The sequence below is a fragment of the Eriocheir sinensis genome, chromosome 16, assembly GCF_024679095.1.
Source record: "Eriocheir sinensis breed Jianghai 21 chromosome 16, ASM2467909v1, whole genome shotgun sequence".
In the NCBI taxonomy this organism is placed as follows: Eukaryota; Metazoa; Arthropoda; class Malacostraca; order Decapoda; family Varunidae; genus Eriocheir; species Eriocheir sinensis.
The window spans coordinates 10,906,727-10,928,243 of NC_066524.1; the positions used below are offsets into that span (position 1 = coordinate 10,906,727).

Consider the following 21,517-nt stretch of genomic DNA (forward strand, 5'->3'; position numbering starts at 1 on the left):
TGGATTAATCTATAGAACGCCAGGGCAGATTCTTGATATCGACCACGCGTTAAGTGAATTAATATTAGAAACAAGTAGCAGTTGCGAGGCAGTTATGATGGGGGACTTTAACTTGCCAGTGAAAACTTGGGGCGAACCGCTGAACTGTCATACAGGGCTCGACCTGTACACAAATTTACTAGAAAGTGATTTACATCAACACGTTCAAGAACCGACTCGGGAAAATAATATACTTGACCTTATCTTTTCAACGACAGCTGATTTAGTTAACGAAGTAAATGTTGGTCCAGTTTTTCGTTCCAGCGATCACCGAACAATCACATTCAGCATCAAGATGAATGAAATTAAAGTAATTGCTAGCAAAGAAAAAGTGCCAGATTATCAGAGAGCGAATTTCGTAAGACTCCGATAAATTTTAAATAATTCTGACTGGACTCTGATTTCGTCGGAAACAGATACTGATAAATCGTGGGAGGCCTTCACCACAATACTGAACAATGCCATAAGCATATGCGTACCCTATCGTAACAGACGTTCAACTTTTAAGAAGAAAACCAAATGGTGGAATAACGAAATAAAAAATATCCTCTCTTAAAAAACGCGTATACAGTGATACATATCAACCCAGAGAGTGAGGCTGACATACTAGAGTTGGAAAGAATTCGCCGCGAAACCAAAAAAAAAATAATAATAAAACGAAACAAGAAAAATCTGGAAAAATATATAGCGAAAACAAGTAAATCTAATTCTGAATATTTTTTTTTAGCTATGTAAATAATAAGAAATTCACTCGTAGTATCGGACCGCTTGCTAATGATAATGATAACCACACGAACGATGAAAATAAAATGGCTACAATCCTAAATAACTTTTTCGCATCCGTATTTACCGATGATGATTGTTTATCATCTCAACAGCCGGAGATTAGAAGGACCGAAAAGATTTTAAATGGCGTGCTCATCGTAGAAAGTGATATTTTACGCACAGTTGAAAAGGTGAAAATAAGCAAAGCTCCTGGTCCAGACAAAATTACCCCTAGAATTTTAAAAGAAATCAAATATCAAATTTGTAAATCGCTCTCTATCTTATTCAATAAATATTTAACAGCTGGAAAAGTTTCGTCGGATTGGAAACTAGCAAATGTCACATCAATTTTCAAAAAGGGGGACAAGTCTCATCCAGGAAACTATCGACCAATCAGCCTGACATCGATAGTTTGTAAGTTAATGGAGACTCATTCGCGACAATATGGTGAAATTCTTCGAAGAAAATAATGTAATAAATAATTCGCAACATGGTTTCCGTAGTAAACGTTCGTGTTTAACTTACTTACTTGATTTTTTTCATTACATTTTTTAGGTGCTCGATGAAAGCAGATCAGTAGATATCATATATCTAAATGTTCAAAAGGCATTTGATAAGGTCCCCCACAAACGATTGATCAGCAAACTATTGGCGCACAGTATCTCGGGGTAACATTCACAATTGGCTTGTGGACTGGCTTTCTGAGCGGAAACAGAGAGTAGTTATAAACGGTGTTACAGCCGGCGTCACAGTGGACCGAATCTGACGAGCACGAGCTTTTGCTGGCAGCTTTTGCTCGCGGGATGGCTCGCTCGCGAGCTTTTGCTCCTGCGTTTAGCTCGCCGCTTGGACGGGGAGCAGCTCGGCGAGCCGGAGCAGGCAGTCAAATGAGCTCTTTGGTGCACTGATATGTGAATAATATATATTGCCTAGTGTATTGGATCCGTATACCCATGATATTAGAGAACTTATTCACATATTCGTTTTATGTTTGATGGTGTTTGTAATAATCTATAATATTGTGAAAACGAGTGTTGGTTTTTATTTTTATTTCTGGATCCGTGACCAAGACCAAGACCGCCCAGCTGAAGTAAACACTCGCTATGACCACCTTCGCTCCTAGTTCTAGAGTTCATTGGTCCTCCGGTATTATGCATTCTTTAATATTTAGAGTCAGGGACCATCCCGAGTTGTGGTACCACAGGCATCCACATTTATTTAAGTCTACGCTGAAGAAAGTTATGATGTTATGATGTTGTACACACCATGGGTCTCCCTCCCTTCTCTTCAGCCATGACCGAACCCAGACTCGTCTTTTCTTCTTCTGAGCTCGTTGAATAACGGCAAGTAATGCCGTCACAGCTGCACACTTAGCCGTAATGCGAAGCGTAGGTGTAGTAGGCGCCATGGTTGAGGCTTTGTTTACAATGTTGCTCGCCGCTCGCCCCTCGTCGCTCGTCAGTGTGACGACAACAGTGACTTGCTCGCGAGCAAAAGCTGCCAGCAAGAGCTCGTGCTCGCCAGATTTGGGTCCAGTGTGACGCCAGCTTAACTGGCTCGATGTCAGAAGCGGCGTACCTCAAGGATCAGTGCTTGGCCCCATGCTCTTCTTAATTTATGTTAATGATATCGATGATGGGCTCACTTGTAAAATATCAAAATTTGCTGATGACATAAAAATCGCTAGTAAGGTAACTACGACACTCGACGTTGGGCCAATCAATGGCAAATGAAATTTAACGTTGACAAATGTAAAGTGTTACACATCGGAAACAATAACAATCGCGTTCAGTACGTAATGAATGGCCAACAACTTTCTGCAGTAAGTTAAGAAAAGGATCTTGGAATCACTATATCAAGCGATTTAAAGCCCAGTCAGCATTGTTCAGAGGTAGTTAAAACCGCAAACAAATTGGTTGGCTTCATCGGATGACTTTTTAATAATAAATCGGAAAAGTAATATTAATAATGTTTAATTTGCTGGCTCGACCCCATCTAGAGCACTGTTACCCTATTACAGAAAAGACGTAGAAAAGTTAGAACGGGTTCAACGGAGAGTAACAAAAATGATTCCTAGGTTGAGAAATTTATCTTATGAACAAAAGCTTAAAGAAATATATTTATTCAGCCTATCAAAACGAAGAATGCGAGGCAATCCAATAAAAGTGTTTAAAATGTTTAACGGATTCAGTGATATTAATGCGGAAGATTACTTTACAATTGATCGATCAAATAGAACAAAAAGAAATCACAATTTGAAGATAAGTGATAAAAGATTCTCGTCGCACGAAGCTAAACACTTCTTCTTCAATCGAGTCGTTAATGTTTGGAGCTCTCTACCCTGTGATGTTGTTGATAGTACAACAGTTACGGCCTTCAAGAATAGATTAGACAAGTATTTTGAATCCAACCAGCAACTAAGATATGACTCATTGTCGTAATAACGTTAAGTTCTTTCGAATACTGGTGTCCTTGTCCGTTTTTATCGCCCGGTTAGTGGTAGCAGTAATGGTAGTTCTTTCCTCTTTCCTACATAATTTTCATGTAGTTTTTCCATGCTGCATTGTTCTTTTTCCTTTCCTGCCAGCTTTGGCTGGAGAGATGGGGGGTGGGGAGGAGCCTTCGCCTTTGCTGTCCTTCATCTTCCACCTTTGATCAGATAGTGTAGCTTGTTACAAACAGCCTCGTAAAGACCATCAGGTCTGCTGTTGTTTGTTCTTCCTTTGTGTTTCTTTGTGTTCCTTCTTTTCCTCCTCGTTGTTTTCTTTCATTTTGTGCTTACTGCTATTCTCCATTTTCCTCCTCCTCCTCTCTTTTTTTCTTTTTCGTGCTTACTCCCTACTCATCATTCTCCTCCTCGTCCTCCTTTTCTTCCAGTGTTGTGGTTTCTCTCTCCTCATCCTCCTTCTTCTCCTCCTCCTTTTCCTCCTCCTATTATTCTTCCTACATTATATATTTCTTCTACATTATATATCTTTTCTTCCTTACTATCAACACTACCATCACCACCACCATCATCGTCTCCTCCCCCTCCTCCTCCTCCTCCTCCTCCTCCTTCTGAAACGCTGCCTACTAATCTTTCCTCTACATTCCTCTTCTCACCCCCCCATCACATCTCTCCTCCTCACTATAATATTTCCACGAGAAACTGGCGGGTGGGGCAGTGGCGGCTGCGGGGTCAGCCCCGCCCCGCACCTTGCCACACTTTCAACACCTCTCGCTTCCTCTCATATGTCAGCTATTTACTACCTTAAAATTAAATTAAAAATTTAATTAAATAATTGGATAATTTAATAAAGTCATATATTGTTAAGATTGTTTCGTTTTTAGGACAATAACAAAGATTTTGTATAAATACCACGACACTTGACAACGTTGGAATACAACGTTGTCAAGTGTTGTGGTATTTATAAAAAAATTGTTATTATCCTAAAAATGAAAATCTCAACACTGTATGACCTTACTGGATTATCCAATTATTTAATTTAATTCATTTAAAGATAGTAAATAGCTGACATATGAGAGGAAGCGAGAGGTGTTGAGAGTGTGGCAAGGTGCGGGGCGGGGCTGACCCCGCAGCCGCCACCACCCCACCCGCCAGTTTCTCGTGGAAATACTATAACACCACAATCTCTCCCTACAACAGATCCCGGAGGAGGCGGAGGCGGAGGCGGCGGTGGGGGCGTAACAACCGGAGGGGAGAGAGCATACACCGGAGGAGGCGGAGTAGGAGGTGGAGGCGTCGGAGGGAGTGGCATCAACAGCATCACACACTCCTCCTTCACCAGCGGGGGGTCACTGGGGAGCACGGGGGGCACGGGGGGCAGCGGCGGGGGGCGGGCCAGCGATAAGGAGCTCCTGGGGCTGCTCATGTCGCGGCTCGTGGCGATGGAAGCCCAGATCTCCCACGCCCGCCAAGCCCTAAGACAGAGGGACTTCCATATCGCAGTCCTGGAGGAGAAGCTTCGGTAGGTGTGGAGAGGGGGAGGGAGAGGGAGGTGGAGGGAGGTGGAGGCGGTAGAGGGAGATGGAGTTAGGGAGAGATGAAGGAGGTGGAGAGTTAGAGGGAGGGGAAGAGTAAGGGAGAGGGAAGTGGAGGTGCCTCAAACTTTACTTTTACTAATGTTATCAATTAAGAATCACGCAAAAATAAATATGTAAGCAAATATATGAACGTTTGTTCGCTCTACACTACTACTACTACTACTACTATCTCTATTACTACCGCACCCACCACCACTACTACTACAGCCTACAGCGCCCCCTTCGCTATCCTGCAGATTGTACATGAAGGCGGAGGAGGACGCTGTAGGAAGCAAGACAGGATTCCTTGACAAGCTGAAGGACTCCCGGATGGCCTCAGTGGAGGAGAAATGTCTCAAGCTGGAGAGGCAGGTCATGGAGATGGAGGTAAGGAGGGGGGAGGGAAGGAGGAGGGGAGGTTACGAGGGGGGGAAAGGGAAGGAAGAAGGGAAGGGAAGGGAGAAAAGAAGGAAGGGAAGAAAAGGGCGACAAAGGGAAGGGAAGAGAGGTAAGAGAAGGGAAGTCAGGGAAGAAGGGAAGGAAGGAGGGAGGTAAGAAGCCGCCTCTGCTCACCGGGTAAAGAAGGAAGGGAAGAAAAGGGCGACAAAGGAAAGGGAAGAGAGGTAAGAGAAGGGACGTCAAGGAAGAAGGGAAGGAAGAAAAGAAGGAAGGGAAGAAAAAGGCGACAAAGGAAAGGGAAGAGAGGTAAGAGAAGGGACGTCAAGGAAGAAGGGAAGGAAGAAGGAAGGAAAGAAAAGGGCGATAAAGGAAAGGGAAGAGAGGTAAGAGAAGGGACGTCAAGGAAGAAGGGAAGGAAGAAAAGAAGGAAGGGAAGAAAAGGGCGACAAAGGAAAGGGAAGAGAGGTAAGAGAAGGGACGTCAAGGAAGAAGGGAAGGAAGAAAAGAAGGAAGGGAAGAAAAGGGCGACAAAGGAAAGGGAAGAGAGGTATGAGAAGGGACGTCAAGGAAGAAGGGAAGGAAGAAAAGAAGGAAGGAAAGAAAAGGGCGACAAAGGAAAGGGAAGAGAGGTAAGAGAAGGGACGTCAAGGAAGAAGGGAAGGAAGAAAAGAAGGAAGGGAAGAAAAGGGCGACAAAGGAAAGGGAAGAGAGGTAAGAGAAGGGACGTCAAGGAAGAAGGGAAGGAAGGAGGGAGGTAAGAAGCCGCCTCTGCTCACCGGGTTGTTTTTTGTACGAGACAACTCCGAGTGGACGAGGCCGAGGGGACGCCCACAGAGTTCATAGCTTGAGCATGTCGATAGGTCCTGCAATGAGGTACTTAGGATGGGAAGGGGGCCAGCATGGAGGCTTGCCCAGAGGAACTCCCGGGTCTGGCGTCGTAGGTTGGGTGAGGCGACGCCCCCCCGGTGTACGACTATTGACCGATTGCTTGAATCCTATGTATAAACGATCCCACCCTTTCCACAGAGGTTCCTGGGGGAGTACGGCATGGTCTGGTGTGAGGCCGAGGAGACCTACCTCTTGGACAACCCCGTCAACGCCTCCTGCAGCTATTCTTCCTCCGAGGCGACCACCCCCACGGCCACGCCCTCCCACGGCCCCAGGTCACACCCCCGGGTCAGGATCAAAAGGCACAGGAGGTCAGTGTGGAAGGGTGAAGAAGGGGGAGGGGAGGGAAGGGGAAAGGGGGGGATGGATAGGACAGAGAAAAGGGGAGGATGGGAGAAGGGAAAGAATTATATTTAGGAAGGAAGGAAAAAAAGAAAGAAGGTAAGAAGGAGGGAAGGAAGGAAGGAAAGAAAGAAGGAAGGAAAGAAAGAAGGAAGGAAGGAAGGAAAGAAGGAAGGAAAGAAAGAATGAAGGAAGGAGGGAAAGAATGAAGGGAGTCAAGAAGAAAGAAAGGGAAGAAGGAAAAAAATGGAAGTTATCAACAAAAAAACTCCACCAACACACACACACACACACACACACACACACACACACACACACACACACACACACACACGGCAACTCTCCTCCTAGCTCCATCCCTCTATGTCTATCTATCTATCTACCCTTTTAACTCTCTCACCCTCTATCTATCTCTCCTACCCTCTATCTGTCTATCTACCTACCTATCCTTCTATCCATCCCTCTATCTGCCTCTCCTCCCCCAGGAACCACAAGAACAGGGAGGTGCGGCGCGTGGTGGCCGAGTCCACCTCCCGCAGCATCTCCTCCGAGGCCGAGCCCTTCAGCCTGGACTACGAGAAGCTGCTCGCCGCCATCACGGAGCTCAACATCGTGGCCCAGGGAGACGCCGCCGCGGAGGTCTGTGTCAACGTTGCCAGATTGTCGTACTCAGCCGCTTATATTTCCCGACTTCCTACCCCAAAACTGTCTTCTGGGCTCCAATAACGAAACTCATTTATAGTTATCGTTAAAATAGTTAGATACTGATGTATCTAGCCACGAATCATAAATCACAACTTCTTAACTCTTCTACATGTTAGGCGCCCTTAATTAACCCTTAAGGGCATAAGGCATGATACCATCTTACTATAACATATGGTGAGTGTGACAGGCTCCTTTAAAAAAATCAAAACACATGTTTCTTAGCAATCTTTATTGATATTATGGGCATGAAATTAAAGTTCAACTTCTCTAGTTTACCATCAATCACTGACAGGATTCATTTAAAGAAAAATGTAAATGTGAGGGGAGACTAAACAATCTGCTCGAGAATAAAATTCTTTTATATCACATATTTCCATCCATTTCCTTCTAAGTTCTTGATCTCTTGGCAGCCGATGAAGCCGTATATTACTGTTTCCTCTCACAGAAACTACTCGACAACCGCGCACAATACACATAGTTGCCATATTGAAACAAAACACACTTTAGCTAAGTTTCCCATTGAGTGAGTGAGGAGCTCAAGTCAGGAGGCTGGTGCGCGCAAAACTGACTTCTCTTCCATGCCCGGAGGCCCCGGCCCCCAGAGTCATATTTCACGTGACGTCATGCGCAGAAGAGACAAATTTAGGAGTCTGTCACACTCACCATATGTTATAGTAAGATGGTATCATGCCTTATGCCCTTAAGGGCACCTAACATGTAGAAGAGTTAAGAAGTTGTGATTTATGATTCGTGGCTAGATATTACTAGGGTGACTTTAGTGTCGTGTGCCGTAAATGGGTACCTGTGCATTTTTCTTAATATCACGTCTGATCGGCAAAATTAAGGGCACAAAACTTTGATGTTTCTAACTAGTTAGACATGTCGTAAAAGGAATAAACACTAGCATAAAATTTCATGTTGGTCGCAGAAATTAGTTCTCCATCACTGAGTACATACCAGGCTACCTGTCATTCTCTTTAACTTTAAATTACACACGTTTCTTTAGACGTCCGCGCTGATATTTACCGTACCAATATGGCGGCCGGCGGCCGGCCGTATAGGCCAGTCAAGCGCGCGGTATCTACTTTACCACAACCATATTTCACGTGACGTCACACCCTGCGCGGAGTATCTACGTTCGCTAGTGGCCAGACGGAATGAAAGAGACTATAATTCCTGTGTCCAAATCATTAATACTGATAATAATAAACAGCAGTGAACCTATTACGGAACCATGTGGGACCTGACTCGTGACCCAGGCCCAGTCAGACATTGTGCCATTGACTTGCACTCTTTACCTCCTACTGCTAAGCCACGCCCTGGTCCAGCTTTAATACACTTTAACAACTATTCCGTGAGCCTGTAATTTCAGTAACAGCCGATGGAAATAAATTTTGACGAACGCCTTACTGAAATCTAGATGTAGTATGTCATAGTCTTGCTCCTTCTCTTCCTCCTCCTCCTCTTTCACCCCCTCCCCTCCCCTCCCAGGCCGGAGAGAGCCTCCAGCTGACCCTCTACAAGAATGGCATAGTGGTGGACGATGGAAGGTTCCGGAGCTTCGAAATGGTGCAGACGAGACAGTTCCTGCAGGACATCCTAGACGGGTTCTTTCCCAGCGAACTGCAGGACACCTACCCCGAGGGCGTCCCCATCAAGGTGTGTGTGTGTGTGTGTGTGTGTGTGTGTGTGTGTGTGTGTGTGTGTGTGTGTGTGTGTGCCTTAGCCCATACATAATCTTCCCTTCCCTCCTTTCCTTTTCCTTGTCCCCTTTCTTCTTCTATCCTTCCTCTGCTCCTTCCTTCGTTTTTCCCTCCCTTCTTCTTTCTTTCTTTCCTCCCTCCTCTCTTCCCTTCATTCCTTCCTCCTCCACTTTTCTTTCCTTTTCTTCCTTCTCTCTCCCTTTCTCCTATTCTTCCCTTCATTCCTTCCTCCTCCACTTTTCTTTACTTTTCTTCCTTCTCTCTCCCTTTCTCCTATTCTTCACTTCATTCCTTCATAAACTTCTCCCTTCCTTTTCTTTTCTATTTTCCCCTCTCTCTCTCTCTCTCTCTCTCTCTCTCTCTCTCTCTCTCTCTCTCTCTCTCTTTCTGTCTATCTATCCATCTCCTCCTCCCTTCACTCCTCTATCATTCCTCCTCCTCCTCCCCTCACCTTCTTTCCCTCTCCTGCAGGTGCGAGACAAACGCCAGGTCATCTTCCTCCCAAACTCCTCCCGCCGAAAGCCCACGCCCCGCCCCCCCGTGCCCCCCAAGCCCCGCTTGCCCCCCGCCCAGACGGACTCCCTCACCTCCGTCACCTCCACCTTGTTCAGCAGCATCTCAGAGCCGGAGCCGCGCCCTGCTGATTCTGCCCATCAACCCCCCGACCCGGACGACTCCACAGCGCCTCCTGCAGCCCCACAACCCGCTGCAGACTCCTCAGGGGATCCGTCACGCCTCTGCCCCGACGTGGAGTACCGCAGCGAGTCCAGCGACGTCAGTAGCCGGAGGAACTCACTGCAGCGAGGGAGTGACAAGTCGGAAGGCGAAGGGAAGGAGTCCGGGTTAGGGCGTCGGGGGAGTGAGCTGTGGAGGCCGGTGGAGGCTGTGGCGGCGGCGGCGGCTGCGGCGGCTGTAGTGACCGGCGCGCGAAGAGACGGCCGGCGGGAAAGCGAGGGGCGGCGAGGCTCCGACCACCGCACGCACCAGTGTCGGCGAGGGTCGGAGTGCAGACGCAGCAGCGAGTTGGTGCGCACGACCCTCGATCTGGACCTCGGCCGCCGCGCCACCTCTAAACACCCGCTGGAGTGGAACCGCATCAACCGCACGGCTTTCCTGCTCAACGACGACACCTTCGACTCCAACGGGAACCACATGCGCCGCGGGAGTCTTGGCGTGATGGCCGGCGACCCCTACGACGTGGAGAGCCTTCGGAAGCGGCGGACGTCCGTGGAAGACTTCTTGGCCAAGGTGCCAACATGCGTGGTGAAGAACGGCAAGATAGTCAACCTTCGGGAGGAGGTCGCCGATATGCTCATGGTATGTGCGAAGATCACTACACACACACACACACACACACACACACACACACACACACACGGCCCGGTAGCTCAGTGGTTAGAGCGTCTGCCTCACAACCAGAAGAACCGGGGTTCGATTCCCCGACCGGGTGAAGATAAGTTGGGTTTATCTTCTTTCACGTGTAGCCCCTGTTCACCTAGCAGTGAGTAGGTACGCGACGTAAGGCAAGGAGTTATGACCTCGTTGTCGCGATGTGTTGTGTGTGAGTGGTCTCAGTCCTACCCAAAGATCGGTCACAGAGCTCTGAGCTCCTTCCGTAGGGGAACGGCTGGCTGTCTCGAGAGAGACCCGCAGCAGACCAAGAGGTGAATTACACACACACACACACACACACCATTATACCCTGCTGACTGCTCTCCCTACTTCCCTCTCTACCTCCTCCCTGCCACCCTCCCACCCTCCCTGCCTCATACTAGTGGTGGGCAATGCCACCAGTTTCTTGTAATCGCGATTACTGATTACTTTGGAGAAAATTAATCGAATAGCAACCATTACGATTACTGGCTTCTGAGATTATGGGTTTGTTTTTCAGTGTCCCTCCTCACTGTGCCAACCCAGTACCCACCACCCACTATTATTACTGCAGTGCCGCCCCGGGTGCCCCCTTGGTGTCTGTTTCTCAACTGTCCAAGTCACGTTCTTTATTCAAAGCATTTACTCAAGTTTTCTTTTATTTCTCTGAAAAACCTTTTCCGAGAACTTTAAACGAAAATGGAAATCTTCTGTAGTAATCATTTCAAGGTTCGATTACTGGAAAATAATTTACTAAAATATTTTTCAGATAGTAATCGAAGTAATCGATTACAAATAATTGATTACGCCCAACACTGGCACATACCCTGCCAGCTGCTTTCCCTGCCTACATGTCTGTCTCCTCTCTGCTTCTCTCCCTCCCTCCCTTCCTCTCTCTACCCCGCCGCCTGTTCTCCCTGCCTCCCTGTCTAACGCGTTTCTTCGCTCCTTCGCTTTCTATTCAAGCTTATCCCTTTGCCGTCCAACTTTCTGATGCAAGAGTTGACCATCATCTAAATTTCCTAATCATCCTAACTTCCTAATGCAAGAGTTCACCATCATCTTAACTTCCTCTTGCAAGAGTTGACCATCTTGCTACGAACTTGACATCGTAAAACATCGTGAGAAAAGTAGTCCCGAATTGCCCCGATGTGTGATTTGACAACTTCCGTCTACGAACCGCTACGAAGTGAAAACGACAGACCTACGAATTAAACACGAAGCACTACGAAGCACTACGAAACGCTACGATATGCTACGATTATCCTCAGATTTGAATCCCGATAGGTTACGATAAGATACGATTTGATCACGATCACTTACGAATTACCAAAGATGGCTTACGAATTACCTACGAAGACCTATGAACCATCACGAAAGCGGTACGAACGATCCCGAATAGTCAAGGTGTTCTCGGGCGTGTGTATAAATAGAGGGATGTAGGTGAGGCTTCACATTTCCAGTCCAATCGCCGCCATACAGCATGGATTTTTCTGACTGTGATTCCATCGACAGAGAAGTGTTTTTGTTACACAGTGACATAGAAGTTGATATCGCTGAGCTGGAGTTGATCCTGTTGTGTCTTCACCACAGCAAAAAGAAGAAAAAACAAAAGAAGCTCAGGGCATATTGGACCAAGCCATGGTTATTACGACGAACTTCCTTTGTGCATTATGAAAACCTCATGAAGGAGTTAGCCCTTGAAGACCCGGGCAGTTTCCGTAATTTTGTGAAAATGGACCAAACTATGCTCAACGAGCTGCTACAGAGGGTGGGTCCAAGAATTGAGAAGAATGACACGTTCATTCGGAGGGCCACAGAGCCAGGGCTGAGACAGGCAGTTACTCTACGATATCTGGCAACAGGAGACAGCTATAAGAGTCTTCAATACAGTTTCCGTGTGGCCCACAACATCATCTCCAAGATAGTACCTGAAACCTGCGAGGCAATCGTACAAGAATACCTAGAGAAGGTTCTGTTGTGCCCTAGAACACCTGAACAGTGGAAGGAAGTGGCATCGCTTTTCGAAAAAAGGTAAAGTTTTTGCCAAACTGTTGGTGCTCTGGACGACAAGCATATAGCTCTACGGTGTCCTCCAGGCGGGGGCTCCGTATCATTCACCAAGATCAACCTCCTGAGCCTCAGTTAATATCGTGTAGGTCCTTTTCTGCTTTTTTTTTCATTCCCTTTTCTGCACCAGGCAACACCTCTTTCCTGGCTTCTATTGAATTATTTCACACATCGTGGACACTTCTCACGATGCATTACGAGCATCGTGGTCAATTCCTGACTATCGTAGTACATCTTAGCAGCATCGTAGGTCATCGTAACAAATCTTAACGGTTCTTGGATGAAGCCGAAGTTCAAGATGAATGACGAACCACTACGAAGTTCCACGATGCTTAAGATACCGTTCAAATCTTCTACGATGCACCTACGAAGTTTGACATCGCAGCGCATCGTGAAGAAATTTTAGACATGTTTGAAAATTTACGTCAGTATCGCGAACCACCACGATGCAATACGAGTCGCGAAAAAGTTGTCTACGAATGAAGCGGATGTTGATCACGATATCTCACGATGCGTCACGATGTCAAGTTCGCAGCTCATCGGCACAGAATTCGTGAAGGTAGGAAAGGGCCTTTATCGGCATAGAATTCGTAAAGGTGGGAAAAGGGCTTAACTTTCACCCCTAGCAATGCCGAAATAAAGTATCTACCGATCTATCTATCTGTCTGTCTGTCTGCGCAGGGCCCCTCACGCAAGAACTCCCTCACGCTGGTACACACGCCGGTGCTGGACGAGACAGGAGAGAGCCAGGAAAGTAATGACCCGGACACACAGGACTCCACCACCACCATCACCGCCACCCCAGCCACCACCGACCATCACCACCACCACCAGCAGGCCGCCGCCACCACCACCTTAGCCGCTACCGCCGCCGCCGCCGCAAATGTTTCTTCCACCTCCACCACCACCGCAGCTCATCATCATCATCATCATCACCACCACCACCAAGACCACGCCCACGGCCCCACCAGAACCACTCTCAGGATTAAGGTGGAGAACGGTAAGGTCAACATACTACTACTACTACTACTACTACTACTACCACTACAACTACTACCACTATTCACAACTATCACATATACTATTGCTTAACCTTTACACTCCGGGCCAATTACCATTATTTTCATCACCATCATCATCTTCATTATAACCAAACACCTGCAATTTCCCTGAACAGGCAGCGAGACGTACCTCATCAAACTAAAGGCATCGGACACCCTTCAGACGCTTCGATCCTACCTGAGATCCTACAGAGGCGATAATGAGGACTTCCTAATCGTGAGAACTTACCCCTATCAGGTAAGGAAAGGGGGGAGGAGGAAGAGGAGGAGGAGGAGGCGGAGGAGGAGGAGCAGGAGGAGGAGGAGGAGGAGGAGGAGGAAGAGGAGAAGAAGAAGGGTATGTTTAAACGAGTGTGTCAGTGCCGTAGATAGGGAGGAAGCTAAGGGTGGGGGTGTCAGAGGCATAACTTACCCCCCCCCCCCCGCCCCCCCAACACACACACACACACACACACACACACACACACACACACACACACACACACACTCCGTTCCCTTCTCAAACAAATACTACGTGGTTCATATAAGATAGATTTTGGCAGCGTTCGTAACACATTATTAACTGCTTAACGCTGACCTCAAGGGTACAAAATTGTTGACCCCCCTAAAAGATGATAGTGATCAGTTTCAAGATGCGGTCCAGTGGAACATTTGCTGATTCACGTATTTGTTTACTTTTTTTATGAGAGAAAACACTCAATTGGATGACATACTAAAAGCAATTAAAATTAAGAACTGGCAATGGTCAGGACACTTATGAAGGAGAAAAGAGAGCAGGTGGACGAGGAGTGACAGACTGGGAAATGGCAACGGTCAGGACACATAAATAGGAGGGGACAGCAGGTGGACGAGGAGTGACAGACTGGGAAATGGCAACGGTCAGGACACATAAATAGGAGGGGACAGCAGGTGGACGAAGAGTGACAGACTGGGAAATGGCAACGGTCAGGACACATAAATAGGAGGGGACAGCAGGTGGACGAGGAGTGACAGACTGGGAAATGGCAACGGTCAGGACACATAAATAGGAGGGGACAGCAGGTGGACGAGGAGTGACAGACTGGGAAATGGCAACGGTCAGGACACATAAATAGGAGGGGACAGCAGGTGGACGAGGAGTGACAGACTGGGAAATGGCAACGGTCAGGACACATAAATAGGAGGGGACAGCAGGTGGACGAGGAGTGACAGACTGGGAAATGGAAACGGTCAGGACACATATGTAGGAGAGAAGACAGCAGGTGGACAAAGTGGCAAACCGACGGGGAAATAACTGATATCAGAAGACCCAAGGGGAGGTCGTCCAGTAGATGGTGTGATGAAATTAAGAAGTTTACTGAACGTTCACGTGGAAAATGAAAACTAAAGCCACTGATCCAGGAGACACTTGGAGACGGTTGGGAAGAGGCCTGCTGATGATGATGATGATTCTGATGATTATTATTAAGGGAAGAGAGGGCAAAGAGAAGTATGAGTTGATGTCCACTCTTAATTACTGACCTTTTGGGGGGAAACTCCTCCATCCTGCTATCTGTTTGTGGGAGCAGTGCTTGGCGGGCTTTTTTCTTTGTTTGTTTTGGCCTTGAATTAACTGCCTCCTTTACTGTAAAAAACAGACCAGATGGCTAAGCAAAACAAAGAAGATATTATAACATGTTGACAGTGTTAAGACAGTAAATACAGTTGTCTGGTTAGGTTGATTTAGGGCGCAGTAAGTAAAATTAGGTTGTGTCAGGCTAGACTGGTAAGCTTTGGGTAAAATTAAGTAAGGTTTATTAGGCCTAACTTAGGTACAGTTTGGATGCATTAGGTTATATTAGGTTAAACTCAGGAAAGGCTTTGATATATTAAGTAAATTTAAATTGGGTTAGTATATTAGTTATAACTTAGGTATGGTTTTCATGAATTAAATAAAATTAAGTTACCGGTAGGTTATATCAGACTGTACTTTTAAAGTTATGGGTTCGGTTTGCATACCTTGCAAGAAGTTTAAGTTATGTTATATTAAGTCAAACTTGGGAAAGGTTTGGATATATTGTTTTAAGTAAATCTGTTAGGTTATTAAGCATAACTTAGGTAAGGACTTCATACTTTCAGTAAATTTGTTAGGTTATATTAGGTACACCTTAGGAGAGCTTTGTATGTTTAAGTAAATTTAAGTTGGTTAGATTTTAATACACTATATACGTAAATTTAAGTTAGGTTATGTTTGACCTAACTTATGAAAGGTTCTGATATATTAAGTATATTTGTTATGATATATTAGGCTAAACGTAGGTATATAAACTTTGAATAAATTAAGTAAATTTAGGTTAGGCTATATTGGGCTACACTCAGATATTCATGTTAAATAAAATTAGGTAAGGCTAGTCTAAGATAATTTTGGGGTAGTTTTGGGTAAAATCAAGTTAGGTTGGAATATATTCAATAATTTTAAGTTAGGTTATGTTAGGTCAAACTTAGGAAAGGTTTGGATGTATAAAGAAAATCTGAGCTAGGTTATATAAGACATAACTCAGGTAAGCTTTGGTGTATTAAGTAAATTTGTTAGGTTATGTTAGGCTGCACTTATGAGGGTTTTGTTATTACAGTAAAGGAAGCAGCTCAAGGGCAAAAAATAAATAAGAAAAAAAGCCCGCTAATCACTGTTCCCATAAAAGAGCATTGGCCATGAGAGGTCAATTTCGTTAGGAGAGGTGTTTCGATATTCTCCTCTTGAAAGAGTTCAAGTCGTAGGCAGGAGGTAATAAAGACGTAGGAAGACTGTTCCAGAGGTTACCAGACCCCCCAATATATGCCAAAATTACGCGCCCGTGACTACTATGAAAAACTACGATCAAAGCAGCCTATAATGATGCCTGGTGTTGACAATTCATACTCACATATCGTCCGGCAACAGCAATACATGTTGATCGGCGGCCCAGCATCCATGTTGAGAGAGAGAGAGAGAGAGAGAGAGAGAGACGCATCTTCGCCACACGTCAGCCACACACGGAAACTAAACAAGACTGCATTAAAACTTTCAATTTTCCTCGCCATGACAGCGTTACATGACTTCCTCTCACAGCGTTGTGCTCACCACGGCCTCTGGTTGCTTTCTGGAGCACTACGAGTCTCCGGGTTGCCCTGCTCCGGGCGAAACACGTTCAAAGAGCAGAGTGGCAGAGCTCCGACGCCGCCGCCTCCGAGGCACCGAGACACAGAGCAAAACAACCGCCGGTCTACTTGCGAGCTCGTTTAGAACTTTTTTTTTATTGTGTTAAGACAGATATATGAATTCCTGCCAACCAACTCTACTAACGAATAATTTATTAGTTTCCTTCATCCCGTACTTGAGAACTTCCCGTTGGTTGGAGCTTTTTCCCTCGGTGACTGGCCCTTCCCAGCTGGCTCTTGCCTTGTTGTCGCATGATTGATGGCTTAATGTTGCAAAAGTACTCCGGAAAGGAGAAGGGAGGAACATGCCATCCCAGTCCCAGGCAAAATATTATGGGATTTGCAAAAATACAGGAAACGTGTGTACAATACTCACATAACTATGCAGTGGAACAAAAATAGTCTACTGTTTTTAGCCATGTGAGTGTGTGTGTGTGTCTGTGAGAGAGAGAGAGAGAGAGAGAGAGAGAGAGAGAGAGAGAGAGAGAGAGAGAGAGAGAATCAATTGTATAAAACAGGTAGTAGTAGTAATTAATGATAGTAGAAGTAATAGTAGTAGTAGTAGCAGTAGTAGTAGTAGTAGAAGTAGTAGTAGTAGTAGTAGGAGGAGGAGGAGTGTAATAGCTAATTTCACCATCAGGTGCTGGACCAGGGCGAGGCCACCATGGCAGAGCTCGGCCTTACGCCAAACGCCGCGCTGCACCTCAAGGTCGCCGCCAGACCACTCCCTCCGGAGTCCCTTTCCCTCGTGTCCGGGGGCGTGGCGGCCACTGCCATGATGACCCACGGAGCCACGGGGCAGACGGTGGCCCCAACACAGCCCCAGAGCTCCCCTACACCACGACGGGCCCCTTCCCCCCTGCCGCAGATACCCCCGAACCTACACCCAGACCTTCTGCCACCCCTCGTGCCGATCCTCTGCTTCCCTGACGCCCACGAGGCTTCGGACAGGGAGTCGTAGGGTGCTTGGGCGTCCTCCTAGGCGGTTCTCCCCTTGTGGTGTCCCTGAGAGCAAGATTCTCCCCCTTCAAGAGGCTCCGGCCGTCAGCTGTTGCGTCGCGGGCCGGGGTGACAGCTGACGGTAGCCACGCCCCCCTCGGCCCGTGTGTTATGGGAGGAGGGTAAGGAAGGGCGTGTACTGGATGGCCAGGCTTTGGTGTTATATAGAAAGATGTTAAGTATTACACACACACACACACACACACACACACACACGCACAAGAGCTCTAATTTTAATTGTGATTATATAGATGAGTGAGGGACCAAGGAAAGAGAGAGAGAGAGAGAGAGAGAGAGAGAGAGAGAGAGAGAGAGAGAGAGAGAGAGAGAGAGAGAGAGAGAGAGAAACACAAGAGCAAATCAAGGCAATCATGTATCAGCAGGTAACACACACACACACACACACACACACACACACACACACACACACACACACATTCGTGTTATCGACTATATTTTGATGTCAAATATTTTTGTTGTGACAAATGACATGTATGTATCCTGCGGGCCTCGCCGCAGGCAAAAAATATATCATTGTATGATTATAAACCTTGGTGTCTATTGCTGCTGCTGCTGTTGCTGCTGCCTTCTCCAGCCCAATTATCAAAGGTTACTTAAAAGTCTCCGGGATATATATTGTTTCCTAAATATCATTCAGTTACCTCCTACATTTTTTTTTATTTCCTGTTATTGTCTCAGATAGCAAACATTATGACAGCCAAAGCCAGTAGAATGTACTTTTACTGCCCTTGATCACGGCACCTCCATACTTTAAGAAATGGTATATATATATATATATATATATATATATATATATATATATATATATATATATATATATATATATATATATATATATATATATATATATATATATATTGGTTTCCCCAAGCTCTAGGGATCATCATTTTCCACAGTAAGGAAGCTGAGCTGTAGGTGCATCCTTCGCATTGTTGAACATTTTATGCCACTGCAATGACTGACACTTGACAAATTTGAACTCCGATCCCTGTGATGGTATAAAAATAAATGCTCGGAGTGAGTGCCGTCTGGGTCCACGCCTACACAGTTGAGGGGGTCATCAAGTTAAACTTTGTGTGTGTGTGTGTGTGTGTGTGTGTGTAATGCTCATAGATTACTATCCAGAAAACCAATTATAGTGCTCATTCTTCCTCAGAATTTGCTATGGGAGAGGGTAGGCAGAACATGCCTGGCCTGGAGGGGCCAAGACCTTGCCAGACCCCAGTAAGAGGCCACTGCATGACCTTTAAGTGACTGGCAACAGTTTGTGTGTGGGTGGGTGGGGGTGGCTATGGAAGACCCCTGCAGAGGTGAGCCGTTACAAAGGCAATACCACGCCTTTTGCTGGACTGGACTGGACTGGTTTGTCAATTTTCTGAAGGAGGAATTAGGAAGCCCGTCAGAGAGTGGTGCCGACAGACCGACTCAATCGGCTGACGTCAGTCGAGCCAATAAGTCGGTTGTCAATGAGGAATGGCGTTCTCCTGGGGGGCGGTACACGGCGTCTGGAGGAATTATAAGGCCCCAGCAACAGGCCACTGCTTGGCCTTCAAGTATCCGGCGACAGTTCGAGCAGTTCGTGCTTGAGGGTGCGGAGAGACGACCCTTGCTGGGACCAAAAATGGGTCCGGCCAGCGAGGTGGTACAGTGGCGTAGCTACGGGGGGGCATGGGTGGGCACGTGCCCCCCCACGAGAAGCTGGTGCCCTCCCAGGTGCCCACCCACTGGCCACGGCTGCTGTGGCGTGGGAACCGTGGTGTCCCACTAGGACTGAGGGAGCATAGCCATGCAGTATTATAAATAATTTCTACTGATAATTTACCCTCGGCCTCAAATACAATAAATATTTTTCCTCTGCTTGAAAGAAAGAAACATGCCTCCGAGTTGAATGCATATACTTTCTATTAGGCAGCCTTACCACCGACGAACATAACCAAATTACACCAGTTATCCTTACAAATTTTCTATTATGCCTTCTGTTTGTACTACTCTTGTAGTGTACGCGTTCTGGACAACAACACAGCAACAACACGGTAGCGGCCATCCCGGCTCTCACGTCTCAGTCTCACCCAGCCCTGATTGGTATCATCTTCACTTTCAGGTAATGAATATCAAAAATAAACTATTTTTAGTTTCTAATGTCCAATAACGTATTATGTACTACAATACTAGTTTGTAATCTTTAGTGTGCAACTCTAGGGTAATGCTACTCATGTTGCTCCCCAATCACTGATGTTCAGGCTCGTTTCGCTGGCTATACACGGGTTGACTTGAAGCTTAATAAAAAAATAACAGGGGTAGTGTTATAGCCTGATAGGAAAACAATGACCTTAAAATTCTACATGACCCACTCAATCAGGACAGACCCTATAAAACATTGGTAAATGTTTTAATTTGGGGCGAAATTGTGTTTTTCCAGCAGCTCATGGTTTTGATACTTCAGAGTATAGGTCTTCAAGGAAACGAAAACTGTCTACACAATTGCAGGATTTTGTTGTTACTGATTCTATTGGAAAACAGTCAGGGAGCACACACTCTGATTTCAGTGTTAAGGATTCAACACGAATTAACTACTTCTATCCTATTCTAGATCATATGTTAACAGAAATGACATGAAGCATGTGAACTTATGAAAGCATTACAGGCACTGAACCCACAAAGAACTGAGTTCTTATATCTTCTGAGAAAATGTCTGGACTTTTTCATGCATTTCGTGCTAATGAGGAATTTAGATCTTAAATATGAGCTGCACTCTGCAAAACACATGTTATTAGAGATACGCTATAAGGATTCAAGTGACAATGAAAAGCCCAACTCACTGTTAGATTTAGTGAGAATTCTTGGTCCATATGAGGAAGCATTTCCTGAACTCTACAGACTGGCCAAAATTTCTGTAGTACCACCTGTGTCATCAGGTTCGGCAGAGAGAAGCTTCTCTGCTCTGAAATTAATCAAAACTACACTGAGAAATACAATGGGTAATGAGAGATTAGGTAATATTGCTGTCTTGACAATTGAAAGCAGGCGAGTTAAAAGCCTTGATTTAGAAATATTTGGTGACAAGTTTGCTAAGAATCACAAGAACAGAAGAATTTTGCTAAAGTGAGGTATTTTCATTTCCTCAGTGGCAAAAAACATATTACTTTGCCTGATGCTTCAAAACTTCTGCATTTTTCTTTATTTACAGTATCAGTTATGTTATTTCCTTTTTTGTATAAGTGGTAATATATGTATTTAATTTTTTGGCCATGACTGATTTATTTCGTTCTCCATCACCAACTGGATGATAATCTACAGTACTCACCACGCATCTGATCTTACTCCTCGAATAAAATATAATAACCTTCCATAAACCATACGGCTTCAGATGATCATTGGTCAGGATACAAAATATGCTAGGGAGGGGGGCACTGTAAGCGAAAGTAAGTCCCCACTCCCCAGTCTCCAGCGACCTCCCCAGCTGTATAGAGGTTTTGCAGCTGACGTCATCAGTGGGGGTACGGGGGTAGCGCGGGCCTGCACGGCCATCTTGGTGGTCAGTGGTGGTAGTCACTTATGAAAGCAAACCTTGGTGGCGGCTGCGCAAGTGCTCTGTGTGTTCGTCATGGGATACGTATGCTGTGCGGTTGGATGTTCTAACCGACACGGGAGAGATGCTGTGTCATTTCATAAATTTCTAGCGAATCCAGAAGAGCGGGGGAAGTGGGTAGTAGCTGTGAGGAGGGAAAATTGGCGGCCGTCTGCTTCATCTTGACTCTGCAGTGCTCATTTTGTCAGAGGTAAATATTACAGGCAAGACTGATCAGACTATTACATGAGGTAACACTTATTTAGGTATTGCTCCGGGTCCCCTAGCTTATTGTGTGACGGGGGATTACTCTGGAATGGGATTTACATGAGTTGGCGGAGGTAAACAAGCTGGCGGAGGTAAACACGCATGGCTGCGCTCAAGCAGGGGAAGAAAATAGGAGAGGA

At 46.0% G+C, this 21,517-nt stretch overlaps 1 protein-coding gene across 1 annotated transcript in view; it reads left to right on the forward strand.

Moving 5' to 3' along the window:
• Window positions 1-17,881, forward strand: part of LOC126999281 (uncharacterized) — a 36,093-nt gene extending 18,212 nt beyond the window's left edge. The window contains exons 5-13 of the mRNA XM_050861686.1: window positions 4,451-4,772; window positions 5,085-5,214; window positions 6,253-6,425; window positions 6,942-7,095; window positions 8,653-8,820; window positions 9,336-10,181; window positions 12,987-13,305; window positions 13,483-13,604; window positions 17,163-17,881. Of these exons, the coding sequence (XP_050717643.1) occupies window positions 4,451-4,772; window positions 5,085-5,214; window positions 6,253-6,425; window positions 6,942-7,095; window positions 8,653-8,820; window positions 9,336-10,181; window positions 12,987-13,305; window positions 13,483-13,604; window positions 17,163-17,483 (2,555 nt within the window). The 3' untranslated portion in view covers window positions 17,484-17,881. The remainder of the gene's footprint in view (window positions 1-4,450; window positions 4,773-5,084; window positions 5,215-6,252; window positions 6,426-6,941; window positions 7,096-8,652; window positions 8,821-9,335; window positions 10,182-12,986; window positions 13,306-13,482; window positions 13,605-17,162) is intronic.
• Window positions 17,882-21,517: the final 3,636 nt, after the last annotated feature.